Source organism: Ictidomys tridecemlineatus, chromosome 7 (assembly GCF_052094955.1).
Source record: "Ictidomys tridecemlineatus isolate mIctTri1 chromosome 7, mIctTri1.hap1, whole genome shotgun sequence".
NCBI classification, from domain to species: Eukaryota; Metazoa; Chordata; class Mammalia; order Rodentia; family Sciuridae; genus Ictidomys; species Ictidomys tridecemlineatus.
This window is the reverse complement of record NC_135483.1, coordinates 62,274,128-62,291,493: the sequence shown is the minus strand read 5'-3', so window position 1 is coordinate 62,291,493 and position 17,366 is coordinate 62,274,128. Positions and strand designations below refer to the sequence as shown.

General features: G+C 34.4%; 1 protein-coding gene across 2 annotated transcripts in view; it reads right to left on the bottom strand.

Annotated features, from left to right (window-relative positions):
- Window positions 1-1,190: 1,190 nt before the first annotated feature.
- The window catches only part of Rab2a (RAB2A, member RAS oncogene family), an 85,982-nt gene continuing 69,806 nt past the window's right edge, over window positions 1,191-17,366 (bottom strand). For both annotated transcript variants that reach the window (XM_078017064.1, XM_078017065.1), the window contains 2 exons: window positions 4,482-4,550; window positions 1,191-2,518 (listed from right to left, as the gene is read on the bottom strand). In XM_078017064.1, coding sequence (XP_077873190.1) covers window positions 2,423-2,518; window positions 4,482-4,550 — 165 coding nt within the window. In that variant the 3' untranslated portion in view covers window positions 1,191-2,422. The remainder of the gene's footprint in view (window positions 2,519-4,481; window positions 4,551-17,366) is intronic.

Genomic DNA, 17,366 nt, shown 5'->3' with positions numbered 1-17,366 from the left:
TGTTCAAAAAATGGCTCTCAATTCAGCTTAAATTTAGAAGACAAAGGATAACAATGTCTTTATGAAGACTATAATTTTGAAATGTTACATAGTATGACATTAAAAGTTATATATAATTTTTCTGTGACTGATTTTCTAGCTATATGCCCACAGATGCTATAAATAGATCACTGATCAATTAAAGAATCAATTATAGTATGAAAAATTCAATCACAGACAACAATATTACATTACTTGTGGCTGGCATAATGAAATGAAGAAGGAATGAAAATAATGACAGTAACATTGCTTTGTCAATTAACAAAGGATTCATAACACATATCCTCAGTGGTAGATGCGCTGTGTAGAGAAGGCAGTAATGAGCTACATAGAAGCAGTTCACCAGTTGTCCCCACTGTCCCAGACCAGGTCACATATGGTTGCTGTGACAGGAGTTGTATTTGAGGGGCTCCATCTTTTGTTAAGGCATTAAAACACATGTGCTGTTTTGTTGTTGCTTGTTTTAACAATTAATTTCTCTTATTACACTTGATTTAGAAAAGAGGGAGAGAGTAAAAACAAAACAAAAAAATAGCATTAAACTCCTGGAAAAGTTAACGTGAGTTTTAAAATTTCCAAAGAATCATTGTTTTCTTGATATAAAGCAGAACATGGCCTCTTCTTAGCCTTTTCTATATATCACTAAAGAGTGATTAGTGAGATCAGTGACTTTGTTATGACCACGTTGAGGGAAAAAAAATTTCATAACAAAAATACTCATGAAACTAGATTTCATCCCACCCTCCTCTCTGCCCTCCAAGAAGTGTGATAAAACAAAATTATGACAGTGTTGGTGATTTCCCACAAGAGCAATGTCAAAGCTTTGACACAGTGTTGCTGATCTTCAGGAAAGACCTGCAGAAAGTGGAAGTCAGTGAGTGAATTGGAAATGGTCGTGACTTTCACACTTACAACTTCTTTGTGCCTTCTTACAGGCATAAATGTTCTTTCTTGCTAATTGAATAAAGTACTAGTTTACATCATCAACAAAGATTTCAACAGAGGGAGAGTATTATATTTCAGTAAAATTTTAAAATACGGTGTTAAACATTCTGACCTTTTTCAAAAACATGGTTAAATACATGTACAAATTGTAAATGGACCAAAAAAATACACTAAAAAAAGATGTGGTCATAATAAAAATAAAGGAACACTTTTATACATAGGATTTTATTTTGCACTGCTATAACAATTTCATTATAGACCAAGGGAGAAAAAGAAAAAAAGGATAAAACTACCACAGAGTAAATTACTAAAGCTTTTCTACTTTTAACAGGATTTTCCATCTGGTAGATTTATTGTCATATCCCCTTCAAAACAGACAAGATGCTTACCATATTTTAAAGATTACAGGTTGCCACTGAAAGAAAAATTTTACACAGTCACTGTACATCAAGGTTGAAAAACTGTCCTGCGTGAAAAATATACTTAGAAATCATGTGAATAAAAGAGAAAGAAAACATTATTGTGTTTAAGGAAAGATTAAAGTTCTCATAATGTGCCATCTAAATGTGGATACTCATTCTTCTTGGAGTCACTTAGATGTAGGGATTTCGTGCTTCTGCCCTTTCCACTCATTATATTGTGTTTTTATCCAACAGTATTCATTAAGGCAAACAAATCCTTTTCTGAAGAGGTCTTAAGGAAATTGTGGACAAATAGCAAACTTTTGGCATTAAAACAGATTAACATACACAGCCTTTAGTAATATACATTAAGCATATTTTTCTTGGACTAGTGACAAGAAAAGATGAACATGCTTGTTAACAATGTCAAAAAGTTTAAAATTCAGTGTCCAAGCAATTCCTAACAATGCTTCTGTAGCTTTAAGCTCTAAACAGTATAGAATTTATGCAAATGCATTAAAGAATTCAAGCTTGGCAAATTACACCCAAGCAAGTTATTAAACTATATATACAGAAAGTAAATGATAAATACAGAATTAAAAGAGTCCTTCTGTTTTTCCTTACAGTCTTGAAAATTGACAAACTTTCTGAGGACAGTTCTATAATATTAAACATTAGGTAACCACAGGTGTTGGGAAACCTAACTACACAAACCAATTTAAAATACTCAAGATGACTTTGTAGTGTTTAATACAATTCAGTTTGTAGTTAAGGGCACAAGACAACATTTAACAAAAATAATCACATCAATTGACCTAGAAATCAAATGCAAATAGATATGAATACAATCTCCAAAATCTGTCTTTTTAAGTGAACATGAACCATTTATTCAAAGTTATACAAGAATTTGAAGGATTAAAGTCTTCTGTGACATAAAGCCATTTCAAATAGTTTCATGTCTCAGCTGAGCAGGAGGAGAGAGGGTGAAAAGAGTAAGTGAATAGCCCCATTTGGGCAGCTAGACAGTAAAAACAGACTCAACAGCAGCCTCCCCCAGCCTGCTGTCCTCCCTGATTGCCTGCGTGTGTTGCGTTAGTAGCAGCATGCTGAGGGCCAATTTTAATGCCATTTGCCTGAAATAAAGGAGAACAGAATAATAAATGTATAAGAAGATCCGATCAGACAGTAGAGTTTAATTAGATTTTTTAAAAAACTCATTTAACTCTTAATGATACCATTTACCAAATAACTTTGAAAAAGCAGATTTTAGCAACAATCAAAACAGGAGATGTTCCATTTTTTTAAAAGATAGCACTGGGAAAATATTTCTGAAAATACTAGGTACTAGGTTAACAGAAATCAGATAATGCTGCTTTTCAGAGAATTCTCATAATGGAGAAATTGTTTAAAATAATTATTGCAAGGAATCTTTAAAGAACAAAAATATCCAAAGCCCCTGCTGTTCTAACACGACGTAAAATCTTTTCTCTAGACAGCATTTCTGTTCCATGTTGAATCAGCTGTACAGGCTAAGGGCATATGAGTGTTCTGTGTCATCAATAATTTCTATGATCCCCAAAGACATGGCAGGTTGCCAAGAACCCACACACAGAGTAGTTCTTTCATTCATCAAACTCACACTTATGTCTTAACCCTCACTCCCTCAAGTGGATTTTACCTAAAAATACAACACTTTGAGAAAAGTAATACAGTAGCTTCAGAAATTAAGCTCTTAAGGAAACTTTACGTCACAGTAAATCTCAGATTTATAGTGCTTGGCAGTTGTTCTGCAACAGTAGTAGCCTTGGGGTTTCTGGCACTAGCTCAGTATTGACAGCAGCTGATGTGGTTTCTTTTCGCTCTTTTGACTCCTCTTTAATAAAAAGCATGCCCTATGGCTCATTGGTTTTGCCCCCTCTGGGCTGGTAGCAACTTCTTGAGGAATCAAGGAGTCAGACTTGGCATTAGGCCAAATAAATAGCACGGCCTGTTGGCTTCTGACAGCACATTACAATCAAAGCTGCATAAGGCACAGTAAAGCAGTCAGCTACTATATGAAATCAGACAGAAACAATGAACGTGCCCTTTTAAATAGAGGCCCAATTACTGTTCAATTTATAGGGCATTAGTCTGTGAATGGTGTCACCTTTAAATTAACTCAAGAAGTACTGCCATACAGGTCTAGAAGATAAGATTTAGAAACTCTATTATTCCAAATAAAAAGAAATGAGAAAGCAAGTACTTTTTGGAAACCTCAGGCAAATTGCTGCTGCATTTAGCAGAGACTACTGAGGCAAATAATAGAGTGTATCATCCATGTACAGAACAAGAGACCCAAATGCAATAGCTTCCTAACAATGCTTTTCTAGTTGCAAATGGGGGAAGAACTGGCCTTTTCCTTTTGGAAGCTAGAAGTCTTTACATAGGCACAAATATTTACATAAACAAATAACATGCCCTATTCACATGAATACTTAAAAATAAGTAAGAAAAAGCACAGAGTGTGGATCTAAGTCAAAATGATAGTTAGTGAACATTCTGAATTACATGCTTCAAAGCTTTACATTTCATCCTAATCACATTGATCAAAAAGGGCTCAAAATTTAAAAATAATTAAAAAAAACCCTGTAATTGCCACTTATATATATATATCAATTTAGTCTTCTGAACACGTACTCTGCTATACTGTAATTTCCAAATTGAAAATAATTTTCTTCTTTTATAACAGAAAAGAGAGACAGCATCTTGAATTAGGGACATAGTACATGCATTCACACACCAGAATATTATTCCCCAAAGCAGATGACACCATATGGACATGTGGATAAAAGTGGATTTTCTTTGCTCTTTGGGGGATTTATATTATTTTGCATTGCTTGCAATAAGTGGATAGGGCCACTTACCTTAATCCATTTACATAGATAAAGTGATGCTCTACTAGAACATAAACATTTAAGTATTGTACTTAATTACAGGTATTCAGTTAGGGTTATCATTTTAGGAATTAAAACAAATATAAAACCATGAATCAAAATACTAAGTAAAAGTCAAAAAATTCTAAATTAATATTAACCAGTGATATTTATACGCATGTACCTCGTTATTAATGTCAAAGACGCCTTCTTGGATTTTTTCATAAATTTCTTTTGCTGTATTAATAAATGCCTGAAATATAAAGAAATTGTGTCATATTATTAAAATCACAAAAGTAAAATGACATTATATAAAATCTCTAGACAATATCACAGAGTTACATTTATGAAAATTAACTGATGTAATCCATCCTACTAATAGAATAAAGGACACAAAAATAATCACATGATCATCTCAATAGATGCAGAAAAAGCATTTGAAAAAAACCAACAACCCTTCATGATGAAAAATTCAACAAATTAGGAACAAAAAGGAACTTCCTCCAGCCAATAAACAGCACCGAAGAAAAACCACAGCTAATATACTAAATGGTGAAGACTGAAAGCTGGCCTCCTAAAATCAAGAGCAAAGCAAGGGTGCAGGAAAATTTGCATCTATCAATGAATAAAAAAAAAATGCAGGCTACTGATATAATGGAACATTACTGGCCATAAAAGGGAACGAAGTACTGACTCATGTTACAAGGTGGATGAATCTTGAAAACATACTACATGAAAGAAGGCAGATACAAAATGCCACATATAATACAACTCTATTTATGTGAAACTTCCAAAATAGGCAAATCTACACAGTCTGAAAGTAGAGTATTGGTTACTAGGGGCTAGGAAGTGGGGAGTGACTGATAATGAGTATGTGGTTTATTTATTTATTTTTTGGGGGGTGATGAAAATGTTCTAGAATTAGATTGTGGTAATGATAGTACAATTTTGGGAGTAAACTAAAACCCACACTTTCAAAGTGTTAATTTTATCGCATACAAATTATATCTCAAAAGAAAAAATAATGACCACAAGTAGTGGTGAGAATATCATAATTTGCAAAGAGTGCACGTGAGAACAACGTATGTCAATTATGCAGATGACCTGCATGATCCTCCATGTTGAAACTAGCTTACTTCTGGAGGACACTGTTCCACACAGGGCCCTTGTGGCCATATAGTACTTACTATATAGTTTTAAGAGGAAAAGGATCAGGATACTTATGATAAGAGACATAAGGCAGCTGAAATCCTGTATCATGTTGAATAAATGTACTTATTGTACTAAGCTGAAAATTAGTTAAAATACTGCAGACCAAATGAAGTCCACAATATTAAAATTAATCCATAAGCATTCCATATTTATGCAAAAATTAAGGTATTTTATCCGAATATTACCAATGTTACAAAAGATGTATATAAACTCTGATAGATTCTAAAGTATAAGATTTGAGAGAGGACAAATAAGAGTACTAATCAACATTATAAATAAGGTCTTCTTCAATTAGCATTACATGAACATTCATAAAGAAAGTCATTCTCTTGTACCACTGATATGAACCTAATTCAAATTTTAAAAAGTAAACAAAGTTCATGGAGGGGAACAAACCCTACATTTCATCTTTTCTACACTGGAAACATTTGACTGCTGAACTTGGGATCAGAGCTTTTGTTTCCTAATTAACAGGACTGATATGTTTTCACCTTTAAAGGCCTTACAGCTCCCCAGAGTAATCAATCTACTGCAGCTCAATTACTGCACCAAGCACACACCAGTCAGTAAAGGAGACTCGAAAGACTGTGGCAGGAGCACAGAGATATGAATATGCATAAACTCTGTGTGGCAGATCGAATCATCACAGAGGGTCATGAGAATTTGCAGGAAAATAATGAGAAGAATTAATCACTGCAGATTCACAAGGCACTTAGGACGCGGTACGATTTTCATGTGTGTGCTGCCGTTAAAGTGAAGGAGAAATTGGCTTTCAGCCAACTATGAATTGATTCACATTCTTCAAAACTGAAGTTCTCTCTATAAATAAGGAAAAATTTAACTTTATATTCAATAACACATCAATTACTGTGCTGCTGTTAGAAACTGGGCTAACTAAACACTGAAGTCAACAGATACATAAATTCAGAGTTGGGATTCCTTAGGGAGTATCCACATATGTACATTTCACTGTATCACTAGGCAGAACTGCAAGGTCCCCTAAAATGAGTTATAATGTCAAATAAACAAGCAATTTAATATTACAAAAGTCATTATGAGGTGTGCCAATTTATGTAAATAAACTCCCTTTTGCCAATCTGTAGATGAATCACTTAAAATACTGGCTTAAGAAAGCTATGCTAGGGGCTAGGGTTGTGGCTCAATGGTAGAGGGCTCACCTAGCGTGTGCAGGGTTCTGGGTTCAATTCTCAGCACCACATAAAAATAAAATAAAGGTATTGTGTCCAACTACAACTAAAACAAAATATTTTTAAAAACATTAAAAAAAGAAATCTATGCTATGTAAAATATTCTAAATCATTAATAACTTTATTGCCTAAATAGCATTTAATACTTTATTAAACACTTTTAAAAGCAAAATTGTACCACACAGGCTTAAGATGTATTACAATTTCTTTTAACTGAATTATAACAAATGGTTATTTTTTTTTCACAACAATATCTGTTATCAATGGAATAGTGTTTGGATGCTACATTTATTCTGTCATACAACTTTTTGATTACAATTAAAGACACTAATATATTTCCTACCTCTCTAGGTATATCACAGAGAATATCATACAAATAGATTGTTTTATATACTTCATGACAAGAAGTTAACATCTAATGTATATTATTAACTGATTAATGACTAATTTTAATGAGTCCTTAGTATGTGAAACTCAACATGACAAATGTAGATATTAGTACATTTGTTTTTAAAATGTGTGGTGGTGGACTGAAATTGCTGAGTTTCCAAATACAATGAGCAGTAACCAAATACTATTAAGGCTTATTACAGATAAAATACAAAGCTCTTAAGATGACTGCCTTGGTTATCACAGATAAAATCTACCCATTTAAGTGTAAAACATTTCAATAAAGGTGCGAAATATACATCTATATAATGATAAAACATCTATCTGGTATTAAAAATGATCATTTTACTCTATTCAGTATCAATCTCCATATTTTTCCAGGTATAGATGTTTATAATCCATTCAGATCACTGTATTCTTTATGGACATAATATAATACATTTTAAGTATTGCTTGGTAAAATATTTTAGGGCACTACTTAATATTGTTCACAGAATTAATTTAATTTGAATGGCTGGGCTGTTCCCTTAGAATTACTTTATCTATAGATATTAAACATAATGTATCTTTGAATCTCTAGCATAATTCCCAAAATGAAATGGGTACTTAAAAGACCTTTATTAAACTCAATTATCTTCAGCAAGGACATATCTACAGGGCACAGTGGGTCTCCATAAAATGTTGGTTTCTTTTTCCTTATGTAGACATCTCTTGGGGGGGGGCAACTTTTTAAAGATGTTACTAAGGAGAAAGCCATAGGCAAAACTTATAGGTTTTAGTATAGCAAAAAAAAAAAAAAAAAAAATCTGCCCAGAAACTGATATTAAATGACTTCATTATTAGCACCATGAAACAAGCAACGTCTAGGCAGCACCACAATTATGAAGTATAAACAGATTTTCTTGCAGCCAACTAAAGTTAGTGATTATCTTGCTTCCCAGGCACTGAGTGTGCCATTCCAGGATCTGAAGCCTGCCTCTCTATTTTACTACCAGGTCTTCCCCTTCACCACACTTTGATTAATTGCCATGGTCAGTCCTTTACCATCATTTTCTTCATTAGTCATTAATTCTCTTGCCTTCCAACCGAGACACTCACCATTCGACTCTGGGACACAGTTATCTGAATGGTACTGATAATACCTAAACTTAAGGAAAATTTTCAGGGATTTTAATAGTACAAACCTAAATAAATATAACCACAAAAACCTCTATATGTGCTATAATCCAAATACACAATCAGCTAATATACATACTAATGTATGTCTTAGGTCTCAATGACATTTACTGAAGGGCACCTATTAAGTTGTTACCCCATGTTCAGAACTTTATTAGGCATTAAGGAACCTACAGAAGGAAAAGGAGAATGTAGTTATGTTACTATTACAGTTAGTTGGGAGAATCTAGGCACAGGGGCTCAACTCTCAGTTAAAGACAGAGAAAAAGCCAGGTGCAGTGGCACATGTCTGTAATCTCAGCAATTTAAGAGAATGAGGCAGAAGGATAGCAAGTTTGAGGCCAGCCTCAGGAACTTAGTGAGACCCTTTCTCAAAATAAAAAATAAAGGGATGGGGGATGTTGCTCAGTGGTTAAACACTCCTGGATTCAATACCCAGTACCAGAAACAATAACAACAACAACAAACTTTCTGCATTAACTGATAGAGGAATAATGTAGGACAGGGCTGAGGCAGATCACTGTACACCACACATGGCTTGTTGAGTGGGTCTTCAGTACTGACTAGAGGGAACAGAGGCAAGGGAAACACAACACTGTTTTTATTAAGGTTTAGCCAGTTTTTAAGGAAATACATGGAAAATAAATTTTAAGTTCCCTTATTTCCTTATGCAGCATGCTGCCACCTGGTGGCAAGATAAAAATTATGATATCTAAGTATTTTGGACAATTAAAAATTTTTTTTAGTTGCTGATGGATCTTTATTTAATTTATTCATTTATATGCAGTGCTGAGAATTGAACACAGTGCCTCACACATGGTAGGCAAGTGCTTTACCACTGGGCCACAATCCTAGCCCTACCTTGGACAATTTTAAATATTTGAACATACGCTTGAGAGCAAGGTACCTTCCAAGTTACTTTTTAGTTTTTAAATTAGAAAACATGATGCAACTGAAATGCTGTATAAAATCAGTTAAAGGTGTCTATTTACCTAAATTAATACTAACCAATATTTTTAAAAGTATTTATTAGGGGTTAGTCACTATACTAAGTGTTTTACATAGCTTTTCATTATTTTGCAAAAAAAATTCAAATTAGGTATGCAAATACTGAAAATTAATTTTTCTTTCAAGAAAACCTGTGGTCATGAAATAAAATTATGCCTGTAAAACCAGCAGAATGGCTAAGGGCAGGGCTCTAAAACCAGGTTCTCTAGATTCAACTCCAGTGTTACCTCTTATTAGCTTGCATTGCTTGAGACCTACTACTTCACCATTTGCTATAAAATAAGGATGCTAATGGTGCTACTTTATTGAATTGTTGGATTAAGGTAAAGTACTGACAATAGTGCTTGAAATGCAGTTAGTACTCAATGTATGTCAGTTCTCATCATGCATGTTTGGGTGCTATAACACACAGGAGCAACAGAAGAAGAAAGTACAGTGCTAAATGTAAATATACCCCACAAACACTGTACAGTAAAGAAGAGAAAAGTGATCAACGCTCCTTAGTCAAGTCGAATGTCTTGATTAAATAAAACTAAGCTTTAAAGAAATGACCTAGCAACGCATCATGTATAGAGTGAGCCCTAAAAAATAAGGTATATTGTGAAAAGACGTAAGTATTATGTAAAAACTGGAAAGCCCTGTGAAGATTAGAGAAAATATAATACTAGGGAGTTTAAAGCATTTCAAACTCCATGACTTTAAAATGTTCTGATTCTACTTGCTTTAGCTTCAGTGGAAGAAAACTCACACACCATTCAATTAAAATGGCTTTCAAATCATACTTCAAACTAATTTTACTGGGGTTACCCTTTGGGGATGAGGAAGGGAGGAGGGATAGCCCAGCAGAAAGAGAAGCTCTTCCTCCTTTCCCCCTCATTCTCCACAGTATCCCCAATTCCAATGTACAGTTGTTTTGTTTTTGCTTATTTCATATAGTTTTCTCATGTTTCACTGAAAGAGGGCCACAGTTAAACATACTGATTATAATGCTCTCATTAAACAGACAAGACTGAGCTGCAGAAAAAGAAGTGAAATGCCTGAGATCACATACCATTATAGAAGCAGAATTAGAATCTAATATTCTTTTTTATCACATTTATCTTTCCTTTATTAGTATCACCTTTAATACAAGACAAAGAAATTTTTATTTATGTCAGTTTAAATTGAACATAAAAAGCATACTTTCACATCCTTCAAAAACCTAGCTGGAAATTATTTTGGATTTCTAGGATTATTTTTGGAAGTATACATAATTTGTGATTATTTGTGTTTCTGTCTCCTTCCACCTTTTACAAAAATTAACACCACCGGTGACTACTTATTAAAAAGAAAAAGAGGTGGTCTTGGTGAACTTTAGCATGGGGGCAGAGAGATAGCTTAGTGGTAGAGTGTGTGTTTAGCATGTGTAAGGCCCAAGGTTAAATCCACAGTAAACTCCACCTCCCTTAAAAAAATCTTAGGAATAAAGAGGTTGGGGGAAGAATATGGAATTATTAGATTAGAAAGGACTGGGGATTATAGTATTTAAGAATTTCCTGTTGCTACTTTCTGTCAGAGACAACAAAGATGTTTAACTCCTTAGTAATGGAGTTCTTTCATTCAGTAAACATTTGCCCAGTTTTTGATTTGGACCAGGCATTGGGGATAATACGTAAATATGTGTATTTATTCAGGTAAATATGTGCATTACCACAAGGATGTGAAAAAGCAGGACATATGCAAGTCTAAAACTGGAATAGAAAGAAAACCTCCATTTGCTTAGAGAAGTAAAGAGTCATGACCATTTCTGAGAAGGAAAGCCCTGTGAATGAAGACCTGCAGGATAAGCAAGCTTCTACTCACTTATTAGGAAAACTGAGGAGAGGAAAAAATTGATATTTTTAAGCTCAATTCTGTTAGAAGGTAGGGACAGGCTGGCATATGAGCTGATTTTAGAGGTGGCTCTAAAGGTACCAAAGAATCCTGAAAAGGTAAAAAGCAGGTGAGGGACAGAAACAGGATAGTTTGGAGGATGAATTGTAAAAGGGCAAGACTAGCAATATGGAGACCAATGAGGAGTCTAAGAAACAAAGTTTGATGTATTAAGATTGTGGCCACAAGAATGGAAGCAAAGATCAAATTTAAAATCTACCATGAAGAAATACACAGGACTCAGTAAATGACAGGTTAAAAATGGCAAGGTGCTTATGACTCTGTTTTTGGTTTAAGTGACTTGAGATGGAAGAGTATACCATGAATTGAGGTATATTAAAAAGGAAGAAAATTAGGCTTTTAGGAGGAAATGAAAAAATTTAGATGAAATTTTAATGCTTATGTCATCTACATTTGGGAAAGTGTTGGCAGTTGGCAATCGATATAATTGCATGCTTACATATGAATAAATAGTATAGGTATATGTGAAAAATAAGGGGATGTACAATATGGATGTGTTAGCTAGCTTGGTTTAGAAGTACAGAAAGTGATCCACCTTTCAAGAGTTAGTGTTTATCTAAAAAGTTCCCAAGGGCGGTGACCAGTTTAGAGGAGGAGAAGCTGAAGCTAGTCAGCAAAGTCTTATAATTTGTGAAAGAGAGTCATAAATATATATATATTTTAAAGAGAGAGTGAGAGAGAGAGAGAGAGGGAGAGAGAAAGAATTTTTTTAGTATTTATTCTTTACATTTTGGCGGACACAACATCTTTGTTTGTATGTGGTGCTGAGGATCGAACCCGGGCCGCACGCATGCCAGGCGAGCGCACTACCACTTGAGTCACATCCCCAGCCCTGGGAGCTGTAAATGTTAAACTAAATTATATTCAAGGGATGGTGGAAGCCTGATAAAACCGACCAGATTTCTGGTGTGAAGTCCTGTTGGCTTCGACAATAAGAACAGGGTTAAGAGGGCAATAAAGGCTTATTTATACTCACAATTCAGCTATTAAAAATACCTAATTCACTACTTATAACAAAGCTCCAAACAAGCAAGATGACTTCTCAATGCATATTAAGTCTGGAGATTTCCAAGTGCTACTACAGAACATAAGCACAAGCAAGAGACCTTGAAATTAGTCTTCTTTCTAGTTAGTACTGTCTCATTAAGTCATGTGTTCTCTCCAGACAAAGAAATTCATCTATCCTGTCAGTTTAGGTAGCTTGGCAGGTTAGTACCATCTGTCTTAGGGTTAGCTGGCTATATTTTCAGCTATCATTTTTTCAGGATCTTTGGTACTTTAGCAGCTAAGCCAGCAAGGTCTAGCCCTGACTTTTCATATTTTTATTTATTTATTTTTAATTACTACTACAATGAACTTTAAAGCTACTTGAGTTTTTAAAACTTAAATTACTTTAATACATAAAATGTAAAAATGACATAATTCATGGAGTACCATATGGTGTTTCTGATAATGTTTACACTGAATAATGTTTAAATCAGGTTAAATATATCTCCTTAAACATTTATCATATCTTTATGGGGAGAACATTCAAAGTCCTTTCTAATTTTCTAAAATATATTTATCTATAGTTACCCTAATGGGTAGTAGCACACCAGAACTTCTTACTCCCATCTAACTCTCCCCAACCTCTGATAACCACCATTCTATTCTTAACTTTTATGAGATCAAACTTTCTCATATTCCAGATCAGTAATATCATGTCTGGCTTACTTCACTTAATATAATGATCTCTAGTTTCATCCATGTTGTTGCAAATGGTAGGATTTCAAGCTTTTTAATGGCTAAATAGTATTTCATTACACATATGTACCACATTTTCTTTATTCATTCATCAGATGATGGACACTTAGGCTGCTTCCATTATCCTGGCTACTGTGAAGAATGCAGCAATAAACACCAGAATGAAGATTGTCTTCAACATACTGACTTTGTATATATACCCAGGAAAGAGACTCTCAGATCATAAGGTAGTCTATTTTAATTTTTGAGGAACCTTCATACTCTCTCTCTCTCTCTCTTTTTTTTTGTACTGGGGATTGTACTCAGTGGCACTTTACTACACTCCTTATCTTTCCACTTTGGAGACAGGGTCTTGCTAAGTTGTTTAGAACCTTGCTGATTTACTGAGGCTGATCTTGAACTTGTGATCCCCCTGCTTCAGCCTCCCGGAGTTACTGATTCATTTTAATAATTTACATTCCCACAAACAGTGTAAGCACTTGTTACATTTTTAATTACTATATCTGTGTCATGATGTTTAGCAAAGACTACAGCAGGTTAGGGAAAACATTCTTTCACCAAGTTCTTATAATTTTTTTCTCAAAAATATCATGTCAAAAAAATTCCAATCTTAATTTTAGGGAAAATTTGATTAATAAGGGAAAAAAGACCCCCATCAAATGGCTAAAAGATTGAGAAGAATACTTGACAAAACTGTTTGACAAAAATCAAGTTTCTTAATTGTTTATACCTCAATCATCTGTATTATACCTTCAGAGGTCATAGAGGAAATATAATAAGTTTTGGTAACACACAACTCTGGAAAAAAGCTTTCAAGTTAGAGAGAAAATGCAAAGAAAAACAGGGAAGCAATTATAGAAGTAAATACATCACTCTAGGTTTTTTTTTTTTTTTTTAATAATCTTCAAAAAGGTGGCAAAGGCTTTTAGAAAAGGGTGCTTTCCCTAGCTTTCCATAATCTTTACGACAAACATTCCTGCGTCTAAAAAAGTCCTTTCAAACCACAAAGATCACAGGTAGCTACTGAAGGAAGCAATGTTCAAAGGAGGAACCAATCTGTTTATCTGGATTTCCAAACTCTCATGCTGTAGAATGCTGAGGACAGAAATGTTAGGGACAGACTTCCACTACACATAAGAAGTGGGACCAAAGTATAACCAATTGAAGACTGAAAGAAGAGAAGCAAAGCTGAAATAAATAAATAATATTAGTCACACAAACTTCTGCTATCTACTACATAGGGGAGCCAATGCATTAGGTTTTGGGGGTGCGGAAATGAAACAAGTCTGTATGTTCATGGAACTCTGCCCTTAAGGTGGGCTGATATGAAAAATAGATTTAATTCATGCCTATGGTGACAGAGGAATGAGCATAGAAAAAAGAGCCTACCTATTCGTGTGCTTATGTGTGTGGTACTTGATGGTGAGAGGGAAATGGGAAAGAGGTCATTGAAGGCACTCCAAAGAAGGTTATCAGATTTGACCACATCCTTGAAGGATCAGGTAGAAAGGAAGGGAATTTCAGTTTCAGAGAACACTTTTTATAGAGGAGGGGGAGAGGTACTACAGAGCTGATTAGTTCTAGTTTAATATGGAAAGCACACTGTTGGGGTCTGGCAATCAATAGGCCTTATCTGACAACCCAAGGAGTCTGATGCTGAAGCTGTGGGGAACCACTGTGTGGTTTTAATAAAATTGGAAAATGGCATTTGATTTTCATTTATAGAAAGGTCGAATAGATATTAGTGTAGAGAATGAAGAATGAAGACAGGAAGCCCAATTAGGAGACAATTATGATAGAGGACAAAATGGAACAATATTTAACAGGTAGAAACAATAAGGTAACAGGTAGAAAGCAGTATCAAATAAATCCATAAGAAAGGATAAAGAAAAGGGAACATATAAAAGCACAGAAGATTTATGGACTAGAGAAGGGCTTTCACTTTAAGTCTGAATGTGTTAAAACTGCAAGGGTCTGAAGAATACTCATGCAGAGAGATCTAGGCAGCAGCTGTCAGTGTGGACCTGAATACACAGCCTAACAGGATATCTGAAATCATGGATTTAGGTGGTATCTCACCTCAGAAAGAAGAATCTGTAGTGGAGTCTATTCTAGAGAAGCATATGAAAATGGTATCATATAGCTAAGGAAGTTGTTTTTATACATAAAAGAACAGTCAAAATTATCAATCATTCCCGAGAGACTATTTAAAGAAAGAACAGAAAAGCATTTGTTAGGTGTGGCAATTAGAAGGCCCAGGAAGACTTGTCCATGGTGAAGGAAGTCAGACAATGAAATGAGGTGTTAAGAAAAATGGGAAACGGAGATAACTCTTAATGGAAGCTGAAAGGGAACAAACATGTCCAGGAGAAATGGAGTGACAGGTTTTTTATTTTTAAGATGGTTGAAACTTGGTTATATAATTATATGCTGGGCATTAAAAATCCACAGATGAAGATCATGATCTCTGAAGCAATAATATGTCTGAGGAGATATAAGGGGAGAGCACTCAGCTGGATTTTCCTGTTAGATAACAGCACACTAGACTTATCCACAGGCCCTCAGCTTCTTGGAAAGTGATCCCAGATCAGCAGTACTGGTAGTAACAGAGGGCTTGCTATAAATGCAGACTTATAGGCCATACCACAGACTTACTGGAATCAAAATCTCCACTTTACCAGGACTTTTAGGGATCTATATACATGTTAGCACTTGAAAAGCACTGCTCTAAAAGACAACTTAAAAATAATCCTTTATGAGATATTAAGGAGAGAGAAGACTTTACCTCTCCTATCACAATATAGATGTTACCATGAAGTAAGAGAGTAAGCAAAATTAGAGACATCAAGTTGTGGAATGTCACCAGATGTTATGTAATTTACTTCAAATTCCATTTTTTGGAATTGTGCTTTGAAAACTCTGGGTTAAATAAAAGTCAGCAAGGTTCTTAACATGGGATCTCAGAAATTAATATATTATTGCGAATTCTGGTTCCCTAAAAGAGCTTCTCCCAGATTCATTTGCCCATGGAAAGCTAAACAAAAGTGATTGTTTTAATGAAAGCTACTTGGGGAAGTATCAAATAATCTTCATTATTGCTATTCTCTACTATGTGGCATAATAAAAAGGGAAATGGACACAAAACTGCAATATCTGGGTTTGTGTTCCTTGTGAAAACTGGAATAACATATGTGAAAAAATATTGACAAAGTGTCCTACAAATAATGGAATGCCTTATTAATTATTTTTTTTTAAAGAGAGAGAGAATTTTTTTTTTTAATATAGTTTTCGGTGGACACAACAGCTTTGTTTGTATGTTGTGCTGAGGATCGAACCCAGGCCGCACGCATGCCAGGCGAGCTCGCTAGGGCTTGAGCCACATCCCCAGCCCCCTGGAATGCCTTATTATTATTAAGCATATGTAACATCCAAATACCATGTTCAAAAAAATCAGTTAACAGGCACTAAAAATGTAAACAATGAATTCCTGTTTCCTATCCTATAGGAATACCACATACACAAGAAAATTTTGGTTGAAATTGGCTTTTTTATTTGATAACTGGGAGATGAACTTTGTCAGGTACATCTACTATCACATTTATAGGTTCATTTCTTTGGTGAATAATCAAAAAGATAAATGGTAATAGCATGTTTGGAGTCATCCCAAGTTGTGTAAAACTGATTAAAGTCCATTTCAAAAAGCAATGAACTTCATTATCATAACATGAAATAATTTATGATAATTTTTATAATATGAAAACAATTTTTATAACTTGAAAATTATAACTTTCAATTTAGAAATAAATATACTTAAACCTAATACTTGAAACTAACACTTGTACACACACATATTATTACTGTAACATTTGACTCCCCTTCTGTGTGTGTGTGTGTGTAGTGCTAAGAAAGTCTTACCTCTATATCAAGGCAGACTAGGGTATCATTTAAAAAAAATGTTTTTATTTATGGATGAACACAATATCTTTTTTTTTGGTTTACTTTTATGTAGTGTTGAGAGTAAAACCCAGTGACTCACATGTGTGAAGCAAGTGCTCTGCCACTGTGCCATAACCCCAGCCGTCATTTTGTTTTTAGAAATTAACCTCAAAGTATTATCTTGGGTACTATTTAAATTTAAGATCCTGTTTCAAGATTGGTGGTATACATTTAGATAAGAGCTAAAACAGCTGGCACATCAAGGAGGCTACAATTAAAAATATATATATATATAAAGTTTAAGATATACAAGTCAGGGATGGTGCTGTAGTTCAGGGGCAGAGCGCTTGCCTTGCACATGTGAGGCACTGGGTCTGATCCTCAGGACCAGATAAAAGTAAACAAATAAAATAAAGGCATACTGTCCATCTTCAACTACAATTTTTTTTTTTTTAAAAAAGATA